The sequence below is a fragment of the Odontesthes bonariensis genome, chromosome 24 (assembly GCF_027942865.1).
Source record: "Odontesthes bonariensis isolate fOdoBon6 chromosome 24, fOdoBon6.hap1, whole genome shotgun sequence".
Taxonomy (NCBI): Eukaryota; Metazoa; Chordata; class Actinopteri; order Atheriniformes; family Atherinopsidae; genus Odontesthes; species Odontesthes bonariensis.
This window is the reverse complement of record NC_134529.1, coordinates 13,287,113-13,313,281: the sequence shown is the minus strand read 5'-3', so window position 1 is coordinate 13,313,281 and position 26,169 is coordinate 13,287,113. Positions and strand designations below refer to the sequence as shown.

Genomic DNA, 26,169 nt, shown 5'->3' with positions numbered 1-26,169 from the left:
CACAGATGCAGCTGTGTACAGTACAGTTCATGAATATGCGATTCAATTCCCACATTCAAAAAGATACAGCGTAACCTTGTAGATCAAAAGTCACAGAAATGACTGAAAGGAATTAAATAAATCGGGGAGATTTGCCTACCTCATCATGAGTGTAGCGATAGTCTGCCTTCTTTGATTTCAGATCCCACAGGACCACGATCCCAGACTCATATCCAATCATAAGCTGGGGAGGAAGAGTATTAGGCATTCTTTGAGATAGGTAAAAGAGATGACAGACAGATGATAGAGAAGACCCCATGATGGGCACAAACAGAAGTAATACGTTTGACATTCCCACACAGGATGAGAGGAAATCATATGTAAGCAGTCTACAGTAGCTCAGGAAGAGAGCTACTACTCCTGACTCACCAAAGATGGTAAGAGAAACTGCAGAAAGAATGGCACATACACAACATAAGGTTGTTTTTTGTTAATCATTCTGACAACTTATTTATAGAGAACAATTACATTCAGTTTAGTGCCTTCAGATTCAATCTGTCACATTTATGGATGCAACAAAAATAACTGACACCAATCTTTACAACACGTGCCAAGACTGCATACAGCAAGTTGTTTTCTCAGCTTGCACTATGACTAGATTATCTTAAAAATCAACACAAACCCTTGTGTTTGAAAGGGACCTAAATGTCTGTAGCATTGTCGTGTATTCAACAAAAAATTGCATTTCATTTACGATTGGGTAAAATATGAAATCATCAAGCAACATCGCCCCAGAAAAAAGCTATGTTGGCTGAGAAAGGTCACAAACACAGGCAAATTAAAATAATATTTCAATCAGTTTGAGAAAAATGTGCGCTGTAGTACACGCAACACATAATCAATGACCGTGCGCCAAATTATAATGTGAGACAAGCTAAGATGACAAAAGTGTTTCCAGGGACCCTAAAACAGTGATTGACCAGATTTAGCCAAAATGGGTTTCTAATCCTTTGTGGCATCTGATATTGTTTAAATCAATTACTCCTCAGTAATGTAGTAAAATGAGCCAAAACGAGTCATATAAAATCATAGATACATACTAACCAAGCATAAATGCATGTTTCCATGGAGTGTTTTCTCTGGAAGAAATGCAAGTGATGGTTGATGCAGCAAGTTTGCAACATGTTCACCGGCAAAATCCAGTGTCTGTCTCAACAAATGGGGTTTTCTGTCATTTATCTGACAATTCCTCACACATATCATACAAGAACAGCTCAGGATAGACTTATAAGGCCAGAATTGCTTCCCCTTCATTTTCTTAGTCACCTGGATAAAAATAAAAATTTTGACCTCAGTCTCAGTCTAAAAGACACACCATCAAAAAGAATATATGAAATAAACACACAAAAAAAGTTCCAGCACATTTTTCCACACAACAAACAAGAGTTCAACATCTATCACTTCAAAAGCCACAAAGTATTCCAGACAAGCATGTCCAAGTGTGATCAGTTGTTATTGTGAGTTTTAAGCTTGATACTGAAGGAAAGAAATGCACATCTGATTACTTTGCGTGTGTGTGTGTGTGTGCTTTACCTTTCCCTCATCCATAGGGTTATCACTTATGTGGACAACTGGTCCCGGGTGAGCCTTAGAGGACCTTATGAGATAGAGAAAGAGACACAGAAATATTTTTTTTTCTATTTTCCTGTGCCACAATATCACAGTCAGACATCACTCAAAATCATAGTATAATTTAACAATAACACATATTAGGAGGTTTTAAAGAAAAGACACAAGTGGTAAACACAGACACTGTATGTGACAGCTATGGCAGAGGAAAATGAGGAATTGCTTCATCGTTGTAGCCAACTGCAGTAATGCTGTTGTATGTTAGCCAACTGATGAAATTTGCAGTTTTACTGTGCATATTTTTAGCCACTGTTATTTAGTGATTGTGTAAAAAAAAAAAAAAAAAAAGTGTGTAAATATAGGTTGAGCAAAAGCAGTTGAGACATTTTTCGGTACTGTACATTGGCAATAATATGTTAATTAGCTACGTGGAGTAGCTGTGTCAGCCTGTAGTGCCAGTTTGCCCGGAAAAAGCTTTATTTTCAAAAATAAGTCAGCTGAAGGGTGTACTGGAAATGCAACTGAATAATAGATGTTCATTATTAATGAACCGAGATGTGGTTTAAAAGGAGAGTTAAGGTGAGGAGCAAGTACCTCTAAACCCGTGAAAGAGGTCTACTGGGAGATGACAAAGCTGCCAATCACTCCAAGGTTCGAAAAGGCATCTCAAAGAGAAGCTCGCCGAAGGTTGTGATAAATGAGTGTGTCAGTCCTAGTAGCCGTGTGTATGTGAATGCATGTGTGTTCATTTCCATGTCAGTGGAGACAGCACAAAATGCTGGACTCCCCTGCTTCTCCCCCTCCTGTCTGGGTTTTACCCTCTAGACAGCCTTATGTCAAATCTTCAGCAGAATTTTCCAAACCTGTCCTGCCTTAAAGAGATGTGATGGGAAGGTCACTGAAAAGGAGTGACTATTGCTGCCGTTTCATCAGTAAAACCCCAGTACTATGCAGGAAAGGCAGGGATAACGGAGACGAGAGCAGGAGCAATATGGAATTACTGCAAAAATGAAGTAAAGTAGAGACTTTGTTTGGGCCAATGTATTAGCAGAGCAGAGTTTGTAAGCTCAGCGTAAAGTCTGACAGTGAAGGGGAGGATGTGCTGATATCATTCACTTTTCTTATATCTTACAAAAGAACATATTTTGGAAAGAAATCAATTTGCATTCAATGAACGTTCCCTCTCGCCATCTACCTCCATGAATCTAGGACTATAATCAGAGGGCAAAAGAAAGTATTCAGCAATGTGTTTGTGTGTTAAAAGGTATCAGTAAGTGGGCAGGCAGACAGTCATTCAGTAGTCTCTATATTTAGCCTGTTAGTGCTGGAGCCTTATTACCTAAGCTCTGCTGCAGCCGGAGCTGTTGATTTATCTAATCCCCCTTCACTGCCCGTCTCTGAGCCAACAGCTGTCCACACCAGCACGCACATCCACAAACACACAATTGGATTTGAGAACAATTAAGACACATAATAAAATCTTCCCCAGTTGTAAACAATACCTGTGATAGTGTAACAGTTACTCTCATGCTAAATTACAAAATCCACATTCCACGTTGGGACCTACCCCACCCCTGTGGCTTATTCCATCTTGTTATAGGGTTTTAATGCGTAACATTCGGTGTTCCCAGGCGAAAATTCGAAATAAATTGTTTACAGTACACAAGTCTGACAGGAACACATTTGTAAAGTCCACAAATACCCAGTCAGGTTTGGAGATAAAGGAATCACCATGGCAACAGAGGCAGGATGGGCAGAGTGCAGACAGCCTCCCAAAAATCATCCGTACTCTGCCACAAACACACTTACTCTCCCACTGTGCACATATACAACTGTATGTGTGTTCATGCATGCTCTTTTGGCCGTGTGCATGCTACTAATTTAATAGTTCCTTTCACATTTATTATGTTATTCTCTTTCATCTTTTAATTTAAGGATTTTCATGTTATACACTAGCACACACTCACACACACACACACTAAACTGAATTCCCAATGGCAAACATAACCTTGATACTCTCGGTTCAGACAGTCATCTTTTGTAAACCTTTGCTGCACCAAATCCATCTTTGAGTATTCCCCCTACCCAGTAATGCTTTCAGAGCAATAAAGGAAATAGACTTTTATGTGTGCTTTGCACACAAGCACCGTAAAGCAATTGTTGGTGGGTGTGTCGATGACACAGCGGGAATGTTTAAGCATTAGGAAAGGTAACACCTCATTGAAGTTGAGAACATCTATTCACCGCGCACACAAGCACATTTCCTCTTTCGTGCGTGGAAAATATACTGTATGAGTGGTGTAAAAAAAATAGTGCCATTTCTGAAATAGCATTTGTATGAATAAAAGCAGATATTCAAGGAGCATACTTACGGTGTATATCTATACATCTTGTGGGCTAAACTAGCTACACACTAGCAAGGGAGATCATATTTCTCCAGTTTTAGCTTTTCTTCATTGGCCCCATTTTAAATTCTGAATAGAATAAAATTCTTCTTCTCACATTCAAAGCTCTTAATGACCAGGCTCCATCATATCTTAAAGAGGACACAGTTGGATATTTTCCCAACAGAGCACTTTGCTCTCAAACTGCAGGTTTACTTGTGGTTCCTAAATTTGCTGGGATAGGCTCCAGCACCCCCGCGACCCGACCGGCGGATTAAGTGGGTATAGAAAATGGATGGACGGAATTTAATGAATGTGAACTGATTAGAATTGCATTACAGATAATTCAATTGTAATTGGCTTGAATTGGAATGTATGAAGGTCCTTGAGATGACATTTGTTCGGATTTGGCGCCATATAAATAAAACCGAACTGAATTTTTTTTCATTAGCTTTCTATCTGTGCAATCACTGATTTTTTATTTTTTATTATTAAATATCTATCATGTATGCATAACCATGCTAATGGGGGAGTTGTTTACATGACAAAGCAGCTGGTTGAGCTTTCCAAAGCTCAAGCAATGTCAACAATGAGACCCCACATCCACACAAGTTAAAGAGGAGACATCAAGGATAAAAGGCAGGAGCAAAAAGGACTGCAGTGAGGAAAAATTCTAAACCTTTTCAAACCGTTTTAACCTGGGTTGTCATGGATGGATAGTATCTGAGATTACTGACAAAACGGACAAGCTTGGAGCGCTGATGTTGACACAGCAAGAATTCTGAGAATTAAGCATTATGCCTTTCATTGAGATAAAGCAAGGTCAACATTTTGTGGACTCGCTTTAGGGCTCTTAGACTTTATGGGCAGACAGTCACTGCAGACAGAGCAGCAAAAGTAAAGGATTTGGAATGCTTGTTCCCAAGCACTTAGTGGAGGACGAAGGCAAGACAAAGCTGCCTGTGACTGGCCCCAGGTTTACTCCTGGAACTGTTTGCTGTAAACTTTCCTCCTTATCGTCTACAGAGAGTTCATCCATGTTGTCTCCCGACGCTGAATGTAACATCAGCTCAGGTTAGGGCTGGGCGGTATACCGTTAAAAAAACTGTGATCTCGGTTCACACCTACACAAGGTTCGCTTTTTGATGAGAGACGGTTTTGTTCAGTTTTTTTTGTTTTTCATAACGAGCCGCGTAAAGGCTCGTGTATACTCTCGCAGCAGAGTGTCGCAGTGAGCTTGTCGCAGACACGACGCAGTTATTTTTGATTTATGCTTACTTTTGAAGCGCTGTCTGCGCTATGTTAATCCCACGCCACAACGCAAGAGGGACAATCACGAACAAGCTAGGATTGTGGGTGTTACGGTTACGGAGGTCATTCAACAACAATGGCGACTGGACGACTGCGCACTTTGATTGAGATGCAGCTGATCGATCTAGAAATAGAAGAAATATTGCTACTACTGGAGCTGGCAGAGAGGCGAAAGAATCGTTACGGTTAGCGTCACCATTAGCCGTTAGCAAACCGGAAATACGCATAGTGTAGAGCGGATGTAGAGTTGACCAATCAGAGGCCTCCTTTCTCTCCTCCTGCGGCGATGTCTGCGGCACTGTCGCCCAAATTAATAGTTCTGAATAATTTCCCCATTTTTGTCAGAATTGTTGGTAATAGTTCAGTCAATGGGTCTTCTCTGTTTTTATTACAGTGTTCTGGATAACACAGTGTGTGTAAATGCATGTTGTACTTGAACTTCATATAGTTCATTGCAGTTCATTTTAGAAGTAAATGGGTCTTCTGTGCTTTTTTATTTTTTATTTTATAGGTGTTCTGGCTAACAGAATGTGTGAATATCTGTTCTAGGTAAACTTCATGGAGGTTATAGCCATGGACATTGTGCACATTGCACATTACCAAAACAGCCTTGGCCGTATTAGTCATGCGGTATTTTATGTTAAATATTTTTGTTAAGCAAACTGAATAATAGCAGAAATTGACTTTGGATTTGAGTTAAATAAAGATTTAAATTTGTTTAAAAAAAAACGTGCAGAAAACCGTGATATCATTTTTTATAAAAAAAAACGTGATACTCATTTTTTCCAGAACCGCCCAGCCCTAGCTCAGGTGTTGCATAACAACACGGTAATGCAATCTTGGTGATCTTCCAAAACTGAATCCATGCTTATTATCGCTAGACTTCCAACTTTCCAGACAATTCCCATTTTATCTATTTATGTATCATTCCTCAATAATCTATACTGAGGCAACGTAATTTCTTTGGGAATGAATAAAAAAATTTAGTTAAATAAAAATTTCTCACCTCTGCTGATACAAAACAGCTGCATGAGAGCATCATAAGAACAATTTTAACAAAGAACCCATTGTTCCCGTTTAAAAATCAAACAAGTAATTAAACAAACCAAAAAAAAAATAATCATATTTGCCCTCACCTGGAGCTCCGGGACCACAGTGAATGGCTTTGAGGCCCAGTAGTCTGTGAAACTTCTCACATGCTTTGCGCTACCAGCTGTGGACCTCACACTTTCACAAAAATACAGCACGAAAAGACTTAAAGAATCCCAAAAATTTTAGCTTCGTAGTTATTTGCTTTGGGCCTCCGAGTGAGAGAGCAGGAGTCGATGAAAGCAAAGGAACAGAAGATGCCTCAACTCAACATGTCCACGTGAACTATGTGTCATAGTAAACTTCTCCTTTGCTCTCGGCACCCAGTGACCATTTAACTGAATCAAATCAAGCACACACACGGATGCAGAAAAAAGCGCTGTTTTGTAAATACATACACAGGTAACCATTTTTGCATTTATTGCACAGTACATTTGTGCAGAAAAAAATATGCATCATGTGAACAAACACAGATTTGCATGTGGCCTTACTGCCATGCCTATAGAAATGACTAAACAATAGTACCATGCCGTTGGTGTAGGATAAGTGTTTATCCTACAGTCTAGTTCAGTTTCCGGCACAGTAGCTTGGGAACAGAGGTGTGAGTCAGACAAATACATAGAGCACTGGGCCAGGCAGGGCCTGGGGCTACTGGCACAGCAACTGCAGCTTGTCTCCAAATAGCAGAGCCCAATGGATGATGACCCCTGCACACACTACATCCTTGCCTCATTAGCAGTCACAGAAGAACAGTGGTGTACTGGGCAAGGCATAAAATAAAATGTTTAAGTAAACACCGCAATGACACGGTTTGTTGTTGACAATAGTATAAAGTTCAAAAAGCTTAGTTTGAATTTCAGTTCCATGAAGTATTTGTGAACTCCTTTAGATCCTCAGGGCACGTGGGATATCGTCCAATTGCTTTTAAAAAAAAACTTTTTCAATTTCTGATCAAAGCAACAGTTATAAACCTGAAACAGAAAGAGGTAGCGCATTTATTTCATTTTAGAGACCGCAACCGGCAATTATCGGTTCACAGACAGCTTATACATAAATATAAAAAATGTATCTCATTCGAGATCGGACACTCGGACATTCCAGCTGCGAGTGCAGTTACACCAATTTAGATCAAGTGCCATCTTTGTCTGATGACAGCATCACAAGCGGACAACAAGAGAGGCAAAGAAGCTTTTGTTTCTGGACGCCAACCCTGCTAACCTCGCAGCTGGCAGTGTGGCACAAGAGAAAGAACAAGAGACTCACCTCGAACCTCTCTGATCTGCTTCAAAGCAAACCGCATAAGCAAACTCAAACAGATATGCAAACTGAATGCCTCTGTAACAAATCAGAGAAATCATTCCCGGCACCGCTGCCATCCTAGAAGACATAATATCCCCCAGAATGGCTGTGTGAGTAAGTGAAGCCTGTACCAAAAGATAAAGAAACCTAATTTCCTCAAACTAATCGCGCAGAGCCGCAGTTTGGACAGAAACAAAGCTCCTAGAGTTTGAAGAAGAGAATGTCAGATGATGTTTGTTGATAAGCACGATTTATCTTTGGATGGGGTCAGGAAATGGAGACTGAGCGCAAAGATGAAAGCAGATGAAGAAATGCATTCCTATCAAATAAAGGATCAAGACTGAATACGGGGTGGGTGGTAATTGAGGTCATTCAGGTCAATATGATTAAAGATCAATTTAGTAAAGTATAAGCCACTTATTTTTAAGAGCACTTTCATTTATTATTTCAGGTGGAAATATCAAGTAAATTACAAGATGAGAGCTGATAACTTAAAGCAACGTCTTGCGGATAAATACGTTGGCAGGTAGTGTGTATCGGGGGTGATTTTTTTGGGGGAGTAAACTCGTTTTTTCTTAACTCAAGAAATGACATGGTTTCACTTTGCAAGGTTATTCTCCGCAATATCACGAAGCAATAAAGATTCCTACACTTTTACTCTATGACGAGCATCTGGACTTTGAAGAGAGTTTGAAGACTCAAAAACTAGCATTATGGTTTGATTTGATATGGTTTGTAGAGCAGGGGGCAGGATGCAAGTCTACATGACAATTCAGTTGCACCTCTTCAAAGTGTGCGATGAGGCTGATCCCAAAACTTGCAAAGCGATTGTTTGATCAAAACTAAAAAGAAAATACGTCTTCAGAGTTTTTCCTTTTGGTAAACGCTCTATAAAAATTTATAAATATAAGCACCTCGATTCAGAGCTCACATAGAAACAAGATTTTTTTTTTCTGTGCCACGTTTTTTGACATGGCACAGATGTGTACATGACACTTTTTATAGAAAGCATTTTTCATGCCCACAGTGAGAGCTTCGGAATCGTGGTAGTCGCTGACGTGTTGAAAGAATGAGTGGATCAGGTGGTCAGCGGGAAAAGCTGCATCATCCAAGATAAATAAGATGAAGGGGGACTATAAAAATGGGGGGAAAAAAGAACAAGAACAGAGTCCAGCCAAGGAAAGTGAAAGTTAATGTTTGCCCTCAAGTCTAGAGGCATCCCGATATCTACTTTTCCATCAACCATATCTACTCTCCATCTTGTCGTTATCACACTTTACCCTCTGACCTTCTTTCTTTAATTGGAAACCCTCTGTTCTCACTTATCTGCCCAACTTCTTTCTTCTGCTCTGCCCTCTGCTCCCTCCTTCATAACTCCATTCCTCTCTTCCATCACTCTGCCTTTCCGCTTGTCCTTATCCGCAAGCACAAACCTCGCCTCATCCATTCCACTCCTCTCCCCTCTGTCAAGCACCCTTCCTCCTCCCCTCCTCCCATTCCCCCAACATTCACTCTCGCATTTTCTTCCCCGCAGCCCTGTCGACGAGACGTCTGTGTGTACCATACACTGATCTCAGCAGACACCTGTTCCACCCACTCCCTCCTCCTCTTTTTCTCCGTCTCCACACACACATACATGTATAGACACACACACAAGCATGTTTATAAGAGGATGAGGGGAAAGTGTGAAGCAAAATGCTCCAGTGAATAATTTAAGTCTCTACAGCGGAGAGCCAAAATGGAGCCCGTCAAGCTGACAGATCCATTGAAAAAGCAGAGACGGGTTGCTCACTACCTGGAATTTGATACTGTGCCTGGAAATGATAGATTTATAAATGAGCTCTTATGCTATTACATTTGAACCAGAATAACCTTTCGAATTATAAAATGCTGATCCCACAGCATTCCTCACTGAACTCTGTAAAATGAGTCAATAGGCCCTCAGTGCTGCAGTGCTGGCGATATTCCTTTGACTCCAGCAGAGTTTGAATATTGATCCACTTAGTGATACATTTTGGATATGGAACCCCTCGATGTGACACAAAAACTATATGGCAGTATGCTTAACTTTGGAGCAATAAGGGTTATTGGAAAAATTCAACGCAAAAGCAAAGACACCTCAGAACAAAACGTGGGAATCATGGGTAAAAAAAAAAAAAAGAAGAAAAAAAAAAAAAAAAAAAAAAGAGGCCAGGGCCACTCACAGTTCAATGGCTTTGTTCCACATGATGACGTAGCCTGAGAGCATGAAGGACTCCACGTTGACGATATGGATGTTCCCTCGTTCTGTGCCGATGTACAGCCATTTACTCTGGAAGGGCACGTGGCAGAAAGTCATTCTGTGAAGGAAAGGGGAGGACACAAGTGTTGAAAGAGTAGGAAAAGGAGGAGGAGAAATGACATAAAGGAAGGGAAATTAAAGGCCGGAGAATGACGGAATCCTTTTGGAAATCATTCAGTGTCCTATTATAACCAGTGTGGAATCGTGCACAACTTTGAGGGGGATTATTTACCACTCCACCAGGTCATGATGAGAGCGGCAAGCCAAGGAGCTTTTGAGACATTCCATCTGACACCTTTTCTCTGCAGCCACAGGAAAACTGAGAGCAAAAAGTCACCCATAACTCTTCTGTTTTCATTACCGCACCCATCTCCTCCTTTCATCCATCCATCAGACTTAAGTTTAATGAGAGGTTATAAACCCTCCCCTCCTTAACTGTGGCTATCCATTCATCTTCTCATCCTCTTTTCATCATTTTGGTCTTTCATCCACTCTCCTGTAGAATGATAATGTACAACCTTGGTAATCCGGCTAGCTAATATTTCAAGGTCGCTCAGTTCCTCTGGTGATCCTTTTAAATCTTCATGTTGGTTTGAGCCATACCTGTGGACTTGAATGGCTCAAGACCAGGCCCACAAGCGGTAGCCGTCTGGATATCCACTCATGTGTGAAGAGAAACAGAGTTGCATCCATCTCTCTTTGAGCTCACTGTCTTCTTGTCTGGCAATTCCAACAAGGAGGACACAAGAAGGACAACCTTTCCTCTGCAATCTTAGTAGTTTATGTGGTACTGAGGCATGAAGTCCCTCAGCACAGAAAATTTCAAATTTGAATGTGAAATTTGCTACAAGATGAATTAATCCATCAAAGTAGGCCAAGAAATCTAAACACTGAAACCAGATTAAATTGTATCTTGCTTTTTGAGATGCTAATTACATCCCGAGTGTTATAATAAAGCATTCCTGAAATTTTAATACAATTCTGTTAACTACAAATCAAGTTATTTTTGCCTTCCATACATAAATGCTTATTCAGCACAAATCTGTGTAAAGATGTCTTTGCATTGACTCCTGGTATTAAAAACATACTCTCACGCTCTGCCCCATTTAGGGGGATCTTTCTGCCAATATATCTCCCCTAAATGCTTGAACACATGAATATATTCATACTTTGAAGAGGCTTCAGGCTTCTTGAGATAAATCTCAGTCCCCCTATCCAGCTGTGATCTTCAGCAGTACAGCTCATTCTGATTGAAATATAATGCTTCATCTAGAGTCAGTGTTTGGTTAGTCCTCTCTGGGCTTTTGTCATAATATGACAATGCCACAAGTTAAAGGGCAAGGAGGAGAACTAGTGTTCATTGACTCAAAGAAATGGCTTCCTTTGACAATAATAAAAACAACCGTCCACACTGATGAAAACATGTATGAAAAAAGTATAATACTGTATTACCAGAAATAAATCGCTGTCAATGTTAAACACAAGAACTTACTTCACATGCTGATATGATGTATCAGGTAACTAAGGTCTATGCTATTTTCATATTCACAAAAGACATGTTTGGCTAAATGTGTTTGAGGAAACCATTTGGATATTATTGTCAAGGCTAATCCAAGGGCATAATTACCCAGACAACAAAATAATAAATGCAATGACAAACTAAATCTACTGACAGTAAAATGTAATATGTTATTAGTATTTCATCAAACGTAAGACAGTTCTTAATTAAAATGTATGTATACTGCATGTGCAAACTCCCACTCAATAATAGCAACATGACATTTCAGGACAACTTGCGGCATTCCCTGAACAAGCAGACAATATATCTCATTTAATGTCCTTTTAACAGATGTGCCTGGTCTATGTGTATGCAGGTTGGTGTGTGTGTGGTTTATTTTTGTGCGTGTCTATTTGTGTACATTACATTCCTTCATCCCACATCCCAGCAGCTGATATACAATCATGTTCTTTACATATATACTGTATGTAGAAGTATCAGGTTGCATCATTTTGGTGTCTGTGTGTGTATAAATACAGTACAAGCTAACTGATTAAGTGTTCTGAGAGCCACTGTGTGAGAGAGCCAACTGGGAGGCAGTGTCAGGAGCTTAATTATACAAATTTGCTTGCAATTTGTCAGTGTGTGTCCCTTTCACAGTGTGCGTCTGTGTGTGTGCAAATATGCACCCAATTGTTTGTGCATGTACGCGTCTCCTGGTGAAATCTCCAGCTTCAAGTGGTCACGACACACAAAGGCAGCTGCCAGCCTGCAGGCTCAGGGCCAAGCACATTGCCTCAGAAATAACAGACGCCTGCCACACTGCACAGCTCTGAGACTAACTGCACTGTGGGCTAGACCTATGAGAGCACGGTTCACTGCCAATGAATTAAGGAGGGGAGATATTTTTAAAAATCATGTTTTGTAATGCATTGTTTTATGTGATGTTCCTGGCACTCTTACAAAAGATTATCCCTCCTGTCATTAGAAATAACCAGCACACATACTCTGATCACGTTTTCTAAGAAACTTGGACTGGTTAACCCCTGAGCGCTGAATCCCAACTCCTGAATATCGAAATGTGGTACAACAGGGATATATAATTAGGTACGTGTAATGAAAGCCTGTCATTGCTGCAGTAAAATAGCAATTTCACAAATCATCTGAACATTTTTTGTACAATTTAAATGTATAATGTATTCAAACATATAAAGAGGGAGAATTGTGCTGGTGTGCTAAATTCCGCGTGTTAATCATCTTTTCCTTTGACGTTTGTATAGCCAACGCCCTGTCCATACCTAAAAGGATAAAAAAAATTTGAAGTAATTGGGATTGCAGATGTTTTTGCATGTTAATACTTTCTAAAGTGTTTGGAATGAGGATGTAGAGAGAGATAATGCCCATAACTTGAGCAATCTTTAAGCAACAACAGCAGCAAAGCAGTATATCTACTTCCAGATACCCTATAGCAGGGACGCATGATGTGGCATTTTTGCTGATAGTTTCATTAATATAAGATTATTATACTTAAATTATTTTTGACCCATTGTAGATGTAGGAACAAATAAGGAATCAAGTCTATTCTGAAGAGGAATTTACATTATTTCTACTCTAACTGGAGAAAAGAGGAGAAACTGTTTTAATTAAATGACCCCAATTCCAGAGGAACTGGGACGAGGCGTAAAATGTAAATATAAACTGATTGCATTCATTTACAGATCTCATGTAACAATGTTTTAATCACAATAAAATGTAGAAAGCATTTAATGTTTATATCAAGACATTAAAGGATCTAATGAAAAATATTTTTGGATTTTGACGGCAGCAACACTCCTACAAATGGTTGGGATGGGGGCAACAAAAGACTGCTAGAGATAGTGGTGCTGAAGAGAGACAGATGGAGGAACATGTTGTAATTAACTGGGTTTATTGGGTCAGTAAAATGATTGGGTATAAAAAAAGAACATCTTAAAGAGATAGTCTTTAAGAAGTCTTTAAGTCTCGGAGGTAAAGAGGGGCATAGGTTAGGAAATAAAACAAAAACAGGATCATGATTCTTACCATAAACTTGTAAAGATTATTATTATTATTCATTCATCTAGTGTACACAGTATTTGTAAAAGATTCTGAGAAAATAAAGACATTCTGTGCACAAGGGACACGGCTGAAAATCAATATTGGATTCCCTTCTTCAAGCTCTCAGATGGCACTGCATTAAAACAGGGATGATTCTGTCATGGAAATCTCTGCATGGGCTCTGGAACACTTTAAAAGATCCACATATGCAGCATTCAAAGAAGAAGCTATATATATATATAAACATGATCCAGAAAATCCACCATCTTCTCTGGACCATAGCCGTTTAAAATGGACTGAGGCAAAAATGAAAACTGTGGTCAGACAAATTGAAATTTGAAATGTAGTTCAGAGATGCCTTTCTAAATAGACAAGAGATACACAAGTTATACACAGGTTTTAGAGCAACATATGCTCCCATTCAGGCGTCGTTTTTTTTTGTAGGGATAGCCGAGAATATTACACTTTCAACATCTGCTATGTCTTCGATGTTAAAATGTTTCATGAGAATAGCTAATCATTAAATTCTGTTGTTTCTAAGAGCCCCAACTGCACCTGGACTCTTCTACAACTGTTTGAATACTGCAAAGTCCCCAATGCATCAACTTCAGCAGTTTTATCTGTGCTTCCTCAGAATAGATTTCATGACTGTTTTTTTTTTTTTATAAATCATTAGTTTTTGTGAGAAATGAGCATTAACCTCCATGATGCAGGCAACTTGAGGTGGGTGATCCGACCAAAACTTCTATAACAGCCTTATGGTGTTGAATCTAAATCCGTGTCCTGCATCCCAGTTCTCCCCACAGTTTTAGCTCAACTCATGTAATCTCATGATTTATTGTGCATATGCTGTCTTGGATACAAAGTCTGTCTGATGAATCTCTTCATCATGTTTTCACTCCGACTTTAGTTTGAGTCTTTGGAAAAATATTCATACCGTCATTGATATGGTGCTTTGATTAAGATGTCAGTCAAATTGCTGCAGATCTTCGACTAATGTTTTCAAATGAAATCTACAAAGGTCAGTTCACATCACAAGGTTAACCCTCATAGGTTGCATCCATTGAGCTTTGTCTCGATTGCATCAGAACAAAACATCCTTTTGCTTCATTCAAGATGAAAGAAGGTTTTACGTGCACAAAAGCACATAAGAAGAGGCATGCTTATATAGGCTCATTTATTTCACCATCTCCTTTAAAAGAGCTACATTACGTAATTCCTGCCCATTTAGGCATATATTTCAAAGATGTGCCTTCAGGTTGCAAGTGCTGGAAACTAAGAGAAACTCTCAAAGATCACACTGATGTGGACATCGACACATGAGCAACAGGTTCCTCAGGTTTAGGTTAAACAGAAAATACTTGGCAGGGTTGGGTTAAAAACTGGCAAAGCAAACTTCCAAAAAAAGTTAACTCACAATAGAGGGGGTTTCAGTGGGTAGTAACAGCTTTCCATCTCCCATGTGCTTCCCTCTCTCTGTCACTGTTCATTACTGTCCAACATTTGAACACCAGAGAAGCTGCGTGTCTCTGTCCTGGCTGCTGTCAGTTGCTGAACTAACAAGTAGCTTACATTGATTATAGCTAATTCAGAGATTATTGTAATAGTGATACAGGTCACTACATATACATTTGCACTGCACAACTAGAGAGGTGACAGTTTTGATTATAGTGTTCTGCTACAGTTGCTGCAGATCCTATTCTGTTCCTCTGATTAAAAAAAGCTTGAGTTGTGCAGATTGACTCATGACAGGTCAGGCCCAAGCAGTCTGGAAAAGCCTCGACCTTTCACATCATTAATATTTTAGAAACAATTTCATTTCAAGGTTACACAGTTCTGTCGTCGACTGACCGATCTGAGGATTTCTGTACGGCACTTCGGAGTGTAAATCTCTCGCCAAGACACCAAGCTGGGTTGTAAAAATCTTTGAAATCGTGATCCCACTGTTATTGAATTGTCTCAGCAAGAGCTTCATTTTGTTTTCACTGAATGAGCGTGACACTGTGCGACTCCTTTCTACCAACAAGTGCATTCAGTACCTAGGCTGAAGGCCTGTGTGTGAAACAGCAAGAAGTGACAGATATAATCGTCTCTTTGCATCTTATCAACCAGTTTACATGTTTATGTGGTTAAGCTTTTTTTTCATGTGGTTTTACAGAAATCTGTTCTCACTTGTGTTGTAAGTGTACACTTCCCCTCCCCCGCTAGTACATCCCATCATATCTCCCTGTTTTGAAAGTGTAGCATCCCCTTCTGCAGCACATTCCTGCGAGGCCAGGAGGTGACGAGAGCATCCTACGCCAGAATGACTCTGCAGGATTTCTTTAGCGCTCCCTCCATCTCCACACTCCAACCCACAGACTGACTCAGTGCACTGTGGCTGAGGCCCAGTCTGTCTCAACTCCTCCTCTTCTCCCTTCCCTCCTTTCTCCTATTGCCTGTGATCTGATGTGAATGGATGCCGACGCTTTCTGTTGCACTGCTTTCACCCATAAACGCAAATTCTGATGTGGGGGAAGGAAGGAGATGAGAAAAACAAGGAGGCGGAATTGAAAGATCTGTTTAGGTCATACAGTTTGTAATAATCCTAAATCCTTATTTAAAAAGGCAGCTGGACATCTTTTCTTGGTTCGCTTAAACAAGTTCGGGCATCTGTACTCATTGTTTAGGAGTGCGAAAGCAACATTGTTTGGGCTTAATCGTGCCCTCCAAACACATTTTCAAAGGCACAATTTGTGCCATTTGCAACAAGGTTCCCCTCCATTTTCTTGGCTGCCATAGTGACAACCCCCCATGACAGACAACACTAGCAGGAAGGATTTGGAAATGATTTCATGTAGCCCATTTCAGATGTTAATGACTTCTACAAGAGTATTTTGAAATATTCTGCAGGTTGTCAATTAAAGTGGGGTCCTGTGCTTGGAAATGTGACATGAGACAGCCCAGTCTCACCAGAAATCATGCAGTGTGCACGATTGTCATGTCAATGATGACAAACTTGACTAAAACAATGACAACTTTTCATTAGGCAGGTGTTTTGTGTATGGCACTGTTGTGTTACATGATGGGAACCATGACCACGGAGAATCAAACTGTGTTGTCAGTGACAATGTATATTTTTGAACATCTAAACCCAACCATCTGCAGGTGGCAGCAAAGCTGAAAAGTGAAAGTACTGTAGAAAAATATAATGAAAGATAGGATTTAAGCTTGTGATCTCTCACTTGACAGTCTCGGTTAAATGCCAGATCCCTCTTTCACCCGAAAAAAAGACAAGATCATCCATCACCACCTCCTGAGAGCGGTGAAAGCATGATCAGTGGCGCAATAGGGAGCTGTATGGCAGTGGGAAACTGATTGGCAAAAGTTACAAAGTAAAAGCTATTCAAAATATGAATGAACTTTTTGACTGTAGCAAGCATTTTTTTGATAGACAACTCTTGCCTGTGAATGAACCCCAAAACTTTAACATTAATAGATATTAATAGTTATAGTTAACTTGTGTTGTGACCCGGTTAATTGCTAACTACACCAAAAACTCTAATTATCTGCTAAGAAGGGAGTATAAGTATAAGTGTTTAGCTTAGTTTAGCATAAAGAAGCAGCTAGTTTGATACGTACTGAAATGCAGATGAAAATCAATACAATAAACACTTAAGTGAAAAAAAATCTAAAATCCACACAGAGACAATCTGTGCAGTTAATCACATGCCTAAAGGTATCTGGGAGATTTTAAAAAAATGGTGTCTATTTTAACTTGAGACCGTTTTTTTTTTTTCCACTTCTATACAGCTGTCATTTGGGCAGTCAGGGAGGGGTGACTCCCCTTCCGTTGATGCTGGAAATGGAGGCTGACCAGTCAGGCTTTGAACAAACAGTCCGGGAGGGCTAAAATACAACAAAGCAAAGGTAAAAAGATGGGTGACAGTAGGAGACTAAGAATTTAATTTGTTTTACCAATCTGTCTGACTCAGTCTCACATGTCATCCTTAAAAATGGTCAACATTTTTTTCTTGGCTTCTCTCAAAAAATAAAAAATAAAAAAATAAATAAATCACTCTCAACTGCAGGTGACACTCGGAGGAAATATGAACTCATGTTATTTTTTTTTGACAACTATGGTCCATGAAAAAGTGATGAAAAAAAAACTAAACACAGCATTCAGTCCTATTTAACACGATAGATCCATTCTCAAATCACTAAGGTTACAAAGTTAATCAGGACTCTTTCCATTACCCATTTCCACGTACTGCCCACTGGTGATACATCACTTTTGCCACAGCAAAAGTAGATGTTGGAAAGCCAACACTGACACCTCTGTTGAAGCAATATGAGGCAGATATTATTTCATGGGGTTCATCTTTTCTCATCACTGTGGGGAAAAGTTGACGTCTAAATAACAACATTTATGTCAAAGTTCATTTATATTCTCAGGGTCATCCAAGTGAGAACTCCACATAAATATTTCAGACAATTTAATAAGCCTGGTAACTGATGTCTGTGGAATAGCATTTCCAATTCATTCCAATACCATTATGCCTTTGCCCTCAGGCATCTTGTCCACTGGTGTCTGTGCCACCAGACACCAATATTAGTTCAGATTGTAGTACTGAACATGGTAGACCGTTCACTCTCAAGGGCAGACAGGGAGGCGTTAAGGGACAGCCAGAGTCGCAAGAGATGTGGGGAGCATTGGTACACTCATCCATGTGTTGTATTCCTGTTTCTTCCTCATATCTCTCAGTCAACTCGACCGGTGACATGTCTTTCTGTACCATTTTATCAGCTTATTTATTTATGTTCAGATTTGACGACTGCTCAGCCATTTGACCGTGTAACCTTAAGTCTACTCACCGTGTCCTGTCCTGTCTACTTTTGCATTGACATTTGATGTATCTGGCATGTTACCTTGTTCTGTTTGAAGCGGAAAAAAAAACCCAACAACTGTACGCAAAGCAAGCATAAAGCTCATCGGAGTAAGAAAGACACTTTGTTGATCTGTTTGATAGAAGGGCTGAAATGCAGTGGGTGTCTCAGAATCTTTATAGCACACGTTGATGCATTAAGAGCTCAACTGCAATCGATAGCTAATGAATACTCTTTTTCTATTATGTCATTTCTCAAATTCATTAACTTCCATGCATTTATCTATACCTTCTTGCACTTCTCCAGCGTCTTGAGAAGGAAGCCTAGCAGCTTGGTATGCAGCTCCAGAGGACTCAGAGGACTCTGACAATGTATGGCACCCATCAATGCATCTCCTGAATTTAAGTCTATACCCTAATCATGATGCAAATGATCCCTGGATGAAACCCACCGACATCCCAGGCTACACAACTACACACAATTTCTATACCAATCTACTGTATGCTCAGGCAGCATTCCATAATCACATTCACTCCTGGGATCTGCAGCAGCCCAGCCTGATTGTGTCTCGTGTTTGTGCAGCATGACATATCCTTTGGGTCTGGTGTTGGTGTTCATTAACTGATGCGCATCAAATGATGCAATGCTCTGCAACATAGCTGGTCTTTGTTGAGCTCAACACATTTAGTATAGCAAACAACATTAAGACTTACAAGAACATGATGTTGCTAGTTCACCTCTGCTGCATTTCTTTGGTATAGAGGGGGAAACCAAATACCTTGTGAGAATACATGGAATGTGAGACAGAAAAGCCCTGGAGTGAAATTGCTGGCAGTCTGATGTCTAACGCTGAGATCAACTTGACTGTCTCATGAGGCTTTGTTATTGACATTTTTGCCCTATGCATTACATATTATTTTTGGATGAGGACTGACTGCAGGGAATGAGGAATGGAAAGTGAATTCCTTGAGAATAACGTCTCTCAGATATCTCCCCGATAAACTTCCTTTTTATCACTGTTGTAGTTGAACTCTCTTTCCTCCTTCCATTCTAAATGTGTCAACTGACTTTGCACTCTTACTCTCTCATGTTGACAACACTTAAGACACAGTAACTCCGCTCCTATCCGACGCTGTGACTCGAGGTCATTGCGTTCAAAATGCTTACTAAATGTCAGAGGCGGTCAAGCGCCTCCACAAGAACACAATCCGCCCTAAAAGCTGCTGCTGGCCACCTGTCCATCACATCAGCGCCGTCTCAGATCATTGGTTCTGACATTTAACCCGCTCACGACTTATCGTTGTGGCAAATCGCTGGCGAATGATATGATTGGTTCTGATGGGTAGTCAGTACGTTTGTGATCAGAGGAGACCGTGGTTGCAAACTTCCTTCAGGTGATTTGATTTTGCCCTCTCATCTCCGAACTTAAACTGCATTTAAAGAGAAAGAAGGGGAAAAAAAGAAACAACACGGTTTCTTGATCTGAGTATGGAAGAAATTGGAAGGTTGATCTCATGGTTTTCTACATAAAAGTTGAAATTATTTATGGAACTTTCCTTTTTTTTTAATATACTGTAGCGTATTGGGGAAGTACCTATTGTGTTAGATTACTGTTACTTTTATGATAGTGTTCAGCCAGTTGGTTGTGTGTTTTGTAGACAGTGTGTAGTAGTGTTCACTATGTTTAGAAACTTTTGCACCAGAATTCTTTGCACAAAGGCTGCAGGGGCTCCAGAGCAGTCCCCAGCACAGTCAGCTTTCTTTGTCAGTTTGTTTTGTTGGTTTTTTGAGTCACTGGCTCTGATGGTGCTGTTCCATAAGATCGCACTCTCCTCTACAGATTAACAGAAAATGCTGCGACCTTTGAATGACCCAGCTTCGACAAGTAGTAGAGTCCTCCTTCTTCCTTCCTGCAGACAAACTCAATGTTGCATTTCCAGTCTACTGTGTCATCTACGTAAACTCTCAGGTATCTATAGTCCTCCACCTCTTCTCCCAGGATGAAAACAGAGTTTGGCTTATTCGGACATCCCCTAAAAGATAGCGGCTTGTTCACATTCAATATGTGATTGTTCTCGAGATGATTGTTCCCACACCATGCAACAGAACAATAACGATATTGCTTTTCAACATTATTTGCAAATGGCAAACAATCTGATGTCATAACATGCAGTCCTCGATTTGTTCTAAAATTATTTTTGGTCAGCAAAGACTTTTCCTGTCACAGGTCCCATTGAGGTCACATTTTCTGCCATTTCTTCCTAATTATACGCACATGCGCTTTGACACCAACAGCTACAGGAGTTATTTGAAGAAATTGAGAGGTTCTTGGAAACGTTTTGAAGAATTTGCTGGGGAAAGTGCCTTTCATTTTTCTAGACAGAAAACTGGAATCATTAGTTTCAAATAATCTGGGTATCCTTTAGATTCTTTAGCCAGACTTGTGGGCATACACAAGCTAATCTTTTCATCTTTATAACACCACACACTTGAATACCAGAAAACCTTAAAAGTCAGATGTTTATGAGACCGGCTCACTCACTTTGGAATTTGTAATTATATCTCCTAATGGATTTAAAAAGTGCTACATGTATAAAGGTATAATTACTTTTTCTATGTGACTGAACTGTTATTCAATCAAATTAAGAACGAAAAAAATGTAAATTTTCTGTCATTAATTTGAGTGTACTACCTTTGGCTGTATGTTTCAAAGAGGATTAATATTCTTCTCTGATGAGAGAGGCCCTTTATGATGAACGACTAAATCTAAATCTCACAACTTCAAATTTCACCCAGCTCATGTTGCTTTGTTTGTGTTTATGGTTTGCTTGTTTGACTGGAACAAGCTTCTGGTGTAAACCTTAAGCTGTTTGGGAAGGTTCACACCTGCGCCCCAGTGATGGGAAATCCTCAAAGGCAGAGGAAGTGACCCACGTGGAGAGCGTTTAGAGATCAGCAGGGAGAGAAACGGAGAGGGAAATGTAGAAAGGGAGCACCACCCTCTCCGTCACCTCTTTTGCCCTGCGCAGTTTTCCCGGTGCACATTTGCTAAATGAAATGCCCTCTGTTTGCATGCAGCATCAGTGCAGAAACAGAAACAGTTGACACAAGCAGAAAAGTGTGATACGGCCACATTTATGAGTCACAACTCATAATGCACCAGACCATGTGTGAGGGTCTCATTTAGCACATAGAGGAATAACAAAGGCAGAAAAAAAAAAAAAAAAAAAAAAAAGAACAAATCGAGGTAAATGCACCAACTGTCTTCTTCAGTTGTAGTTCTGCGATAACCTATTACCTCTCTTTGCTGAACTTGAGTGAGTGAAGGATGGCTGGTCTCTTCTGCCTCAGGTTCCACAGGTGGACACTGTCATCAGCCAAAGCACTCACCAGCGCCCCCTGTCATGGCACAGGCATAGGCAATTCATAAAATAAAATTTATCATTTAAAAAAAAATGAACAAAATAAAGAGTATTCAAACAAAAACAGATTTCTTTTAAATTTCCAAAAACGTGTCTTCAAATTGCACATTTTCTCTGAAGATGACATGCATTAGTCACACTGCATTCCCTAACAACATTCTCCCAGGTAATGATGAGGATTCATAAGACGTATAAGAGTGTATGTGTGTGTGTAGGAGGCAGTAAAAATCATCTTCATCTCCCTAAGGGGTTTGTTTTAGCTGCTGAGTCACAGTCATCCAGACGCTTACACACATGCACGAGCAAACTGCAAACACACACACACACACACACACACACACACACACACACACACACACACACACACACACGATTATGCATGAAATACTGCATTTCTCAAATAGAAAGCAAAACGTCATCTTGCTTTTTCCCCAAGCGACTTACGTCTGTAGGTATACCTCTGGCATTTTTCAAGGTTGTCAATTGCCTCTCTAAAAATACTTTCACATTTTTCATCTGGCTTGTAGCTTAAAGGATAAGACCGGTTTTTTGACATTGGGCCCTTGATTTCACATTATAACATGATGTTCTACTCACCCCTGCTTGTTGTTGGTCATTTGGAGCTGTTCCGAAGATATTCGCGAGGCGTCCGGCTGCTCTCTTGAGATATTCGGCCATGAAACGGTTTCCTATGGGCAAGCTTATACAGGTACAAACTATGCTGTTTATAATTTATTAATTACTCTACACCAGCACTGATAACGTGGAGGTGCGTCGCTTACTTAAAAAAATCCGGGTTACTAATTTTGAATTTTAGCCGAATGAATAAATAGGCAGCAGGTCTGTGGGCTGTCTGTGGCAGTAGCACGACGAGGACGTCAGTAACACCCACTTTACGACAAAAAAATCAAAATTACAATAACCCGGATTTTTTTAAGTAAGCGACGCACCTCCACGTTATCAGTGCTAGTGTAGAGTAATTAATAAATTATAAACAGCATAGTTTGTGCCTGTATAAGCTTGCCCATAGGAAACCGTTTCATGGCCGAATATCTCAAGAGAGCAGCCAGACGCCTCGCGAATATCTTCGGAACAGCTCCAAATGACAAACAACAAGCAGGGGTGAGTAGAACATCATGCTATAATGTGAAATCAAGGGCCCAATGTCAAAAAAACGGTCTTATCCTTTAACATGACATACAGACAGAACAGGCTATTTTCATAAGGCTTGGATGAGATGTGCCTCAATTCTCCGATAATAAATGAAGAATGAAAAAAAAATTACGTGAGATATATCAATTTGAAATATGCAGTGTCTTGCAAAAGGTTCCACTTTCTTCTATTTAATGAAATATGCCAGTACTCTCAGCACATTTCTAATGGCTCTCAGTGTCTGCGTTCAACAGCTGACAACTTTAAGCACTTAAATATCAGCAAAGTATTGGCATTAAGTGCTCAAAAGTATAGAACATTGCTAACCAGTCACATTAATACCAGATCTATCTGCATGTATAGTCTTTTATACTGCCACACTTCCAACAATACGAAGAATGAACGATGGATTGCACATCTTACAGGTGAAATGTTTATGGATTTTCTTAAGATGAAGCTTGTTGTACCAGAGCAGTTTCTCTGTTTTTGGGACCTACCTCATTGATGAGGAACTGTAGCTGGATGACGGCTGCTCCACTCTCATGCTGACAGTAACACTCCACACCTGGACGACCAAACCTGAAGGATCCGAGTCAAGGATTGTATAATTCTGCAAAATTCTATGAAAATAAACTACAGGGTGTCGGACCAAATCTCAGTTTAAAAACAAACACAGCCAAGTTTCTGCGGCGCTTCAAGTAGTCAGTCGATCTCTTTATTTTGGGAAAACCAGAGAAGTGTGGACTCTGGTCTTATTTCTGTCTGGACAGAAGTTTTTTTGATAAATCATTGTTCATTTAGTGAAGAAAAATCTGGGGGGGGGGTCTGCCTGAACTGGGCTGCACAGGGCGGGGGACTTAAACGCACCAAGATGGGCATGCATCTAGACCATGTGCTAGAACAAGGAGGAAAGAAGCTTGCATTCAAGAAAAGAAAAGGGGAATGAAGTCCATCTCTGATGAGAGGGACATTACATCCTTATAACCTCACAGTATGTAGCTGCCGAAATTGCGAGATCCAAAATATACCAAACATATCTCAAGCAGTGGAGAGAGCTCCATAAGGCTCGATTTTAGATCACACATTTGTTTTGATTTCCAAATGCTGCCTCGTCGGGAGACATGGCACGATTACCACTGATGACATACAGTTTTACATTGCTGTGTCTCCTGAGGACCCAAAACCATTCAATGCAACCCTTTTTTAAATGCATCAATTTTCTTACAGGTCAACCAGGACAGAATCGAAGTATGAAACTCATGCACAGCTGCACTTGCAAAAAAAAAACTTGCATTAAATCAATCAAAGCAAATCAAATATTTTATCATCCACAGAACACACCCAGACTGCAACAATTTCACATTCAAGGCAATGCAGACACTCTACAGCACACTTGCAATATTGATTAGAAAGTTCTCATTTTTGGTCTCCCCAAGAAGACTACATGTCCGCTACAACTGCTTTAAAACTCTGCACCATGAGTGTTTACTCTAATCCTATGAACCCTACGGAACCCTCGGGTCTAAGAGGCTGTTTAATTATACCGAAGGTAAGGAGTAAAACCAACGGTGAGGAATCTTTCTTATTATGGCCCACATCTGTAGAGCAACCTTTTTGAGGATCTGAGCACAACAAGGAGAGTTCATTGATATTAATTTATCAATTATATAGGTAGGCTCAATAAAATGAATTAAAATGAAACACAAACAGCTTTTTAAGCTATTAAAGTTGATGAATCTGATGCAAATGTTATGACTTCAGCTACCTGGATATTTGCTGGAGTGGAAAATGTATTCTCCACAACAGTGATATTTTTATGGTCTATCAACAGAGCTCAAACATATTAATCTCCTCTAACATAGAAGGACTGCCACTTTACAAGACCCTTTGAGAAATTTCATGTGCTTTTGTTTCACTGTTCTCTCTTTAGAATAACTCAATATATACCCTGCAGCCATACACTGTGGGTCAGTTTAACTGAGGGAACATTTCTCTTTAACCGATACTGTTCTAAGAATAAATGTGCTGGAGGTCCAGTTTTCAAACGCAAAATATAATGCAGGAAACCCATAACTACTGATGACTGCAGTTATAAAGAAATACATGCGTTAGAGGCGAGTGCAATAACTAAATCTACAGAGTCGAAACAAAATAGGGGGACACTGAAGGAACAACTGTCAGGAAACAGAAATGTGACAAGACTGAGGTGAGGAAAATAAAAAAAGAGGGGTGTGATATTCAATTATAACAAATAAATCAGCAGAGAAGAGGTGGCTATTGTGAGCAGATCAGAAAATAATAACAAGAAGGGAAGGAGAGGATACAGCTGAGGTGAGATTGATAACTCTGATAAAAGATGCAGAGCAGAAAGAAGGATGGAAGACAGGAAAATAGAGAAGGAAGGGGGGGCTGAAAGAGAACAACGAGGTTACCCATTTTCGAGGAGAGTGACTGGGTGAGTGTACCGATTATATCTATTCATTTTTCCTTCTGAGTGGGACTGAGGTGGGGGGTGGTAATATTTTATGAGAGGGGCTCATAGAGGTGTAACAACCGGGGTTGACACTACTGCTCATCATTAGGAGTAAGGGTGGAAGGGCGGTGGTTTCCATAAGTGACCAGCTACTGTCAATTGCCTGCAGAACTATCCAGCTGCCGCATAGTTAGATACATGCAGCCATATATAAGAATACAGATCTAATAGCCATGATGAGAATGATGAGAGGGGAACTCTCTGGGATCTACAAAAGAAAATTCTAAAGATGTTAGCTTAATTAACTACAAAATAATGGCAGGAGGTCGCTTAAAATTCTAAAGGAAACGCCAGTTATCAAGTCCTCCTCTCCCATGGTGCAAACTGTGCCACCAGCCCCCAGACAGACATCAGTGTAATTTCTCAAGCTGTAATGCGTGTAATCATTTGTGAGATGTGTTGTGACCACCTGCAAAATATATTCTTCAGGGCTTTAGGCTGTCAGGATTTTTATTTTCCTTCCCACTTGGGGACGCTGGCCTTGTGTGACCTAAAAAAAAAAAAAATTGAAAAAAAACCAACATAAAAACTAATTCAAATTCAAGTTAAGCTGCTCAATTTTGTATCAATATTGTAATTAATATCAAATCGTTGAATTTTATCAGATGCAAAGACACAAACACAAAAATGGATGCTGGCTATTGGCTGAT

The 26,169-nt window shown here is 40.0% G+C and overlaps 1 protein-coding gene across 2 annotated transcripts in view; it reads right to left on the bottom strand.

Annotated features, from left to right (window-relative positions):
• The window catches only part of stxbp5a (syntaxin binding protein 5a (tomosyn)), a 99,423-nt gene that overhangs the window by 40,424 nt on the left and 32,830 nt on the right, over positions 1 to 26,169 (bottom strand). For both annotated transcript variants that reach the window (XM_075458734.1, XM_075458735.1), the window contains exons 3-7: positions 23,484 to 23,565; positions 21,711 to 21,811; positions 9,896 to 10,030; positions 1,573 to 1,636; positions 140 to 223 (exon numbers count right to left, since the gene is read on the bottom strand). In XM_075458734.1, coding sequence (XP_075314849.1) covers positions 140 to 223; positions 1,573 to 1,636; positions 9,896 to 10,030; positions 21,711 to 21,811; positions 23,484 to 23,565 — 466 coding nt within the window. The remainder of the gene's footprint in view (positions 1 to 139; positions 224 to 1,572; positions 1,637 to 9,895; positions 10,031 to 21,710; positions 21,812 to 23,483; positions 23,566 to 26,169) is intronic.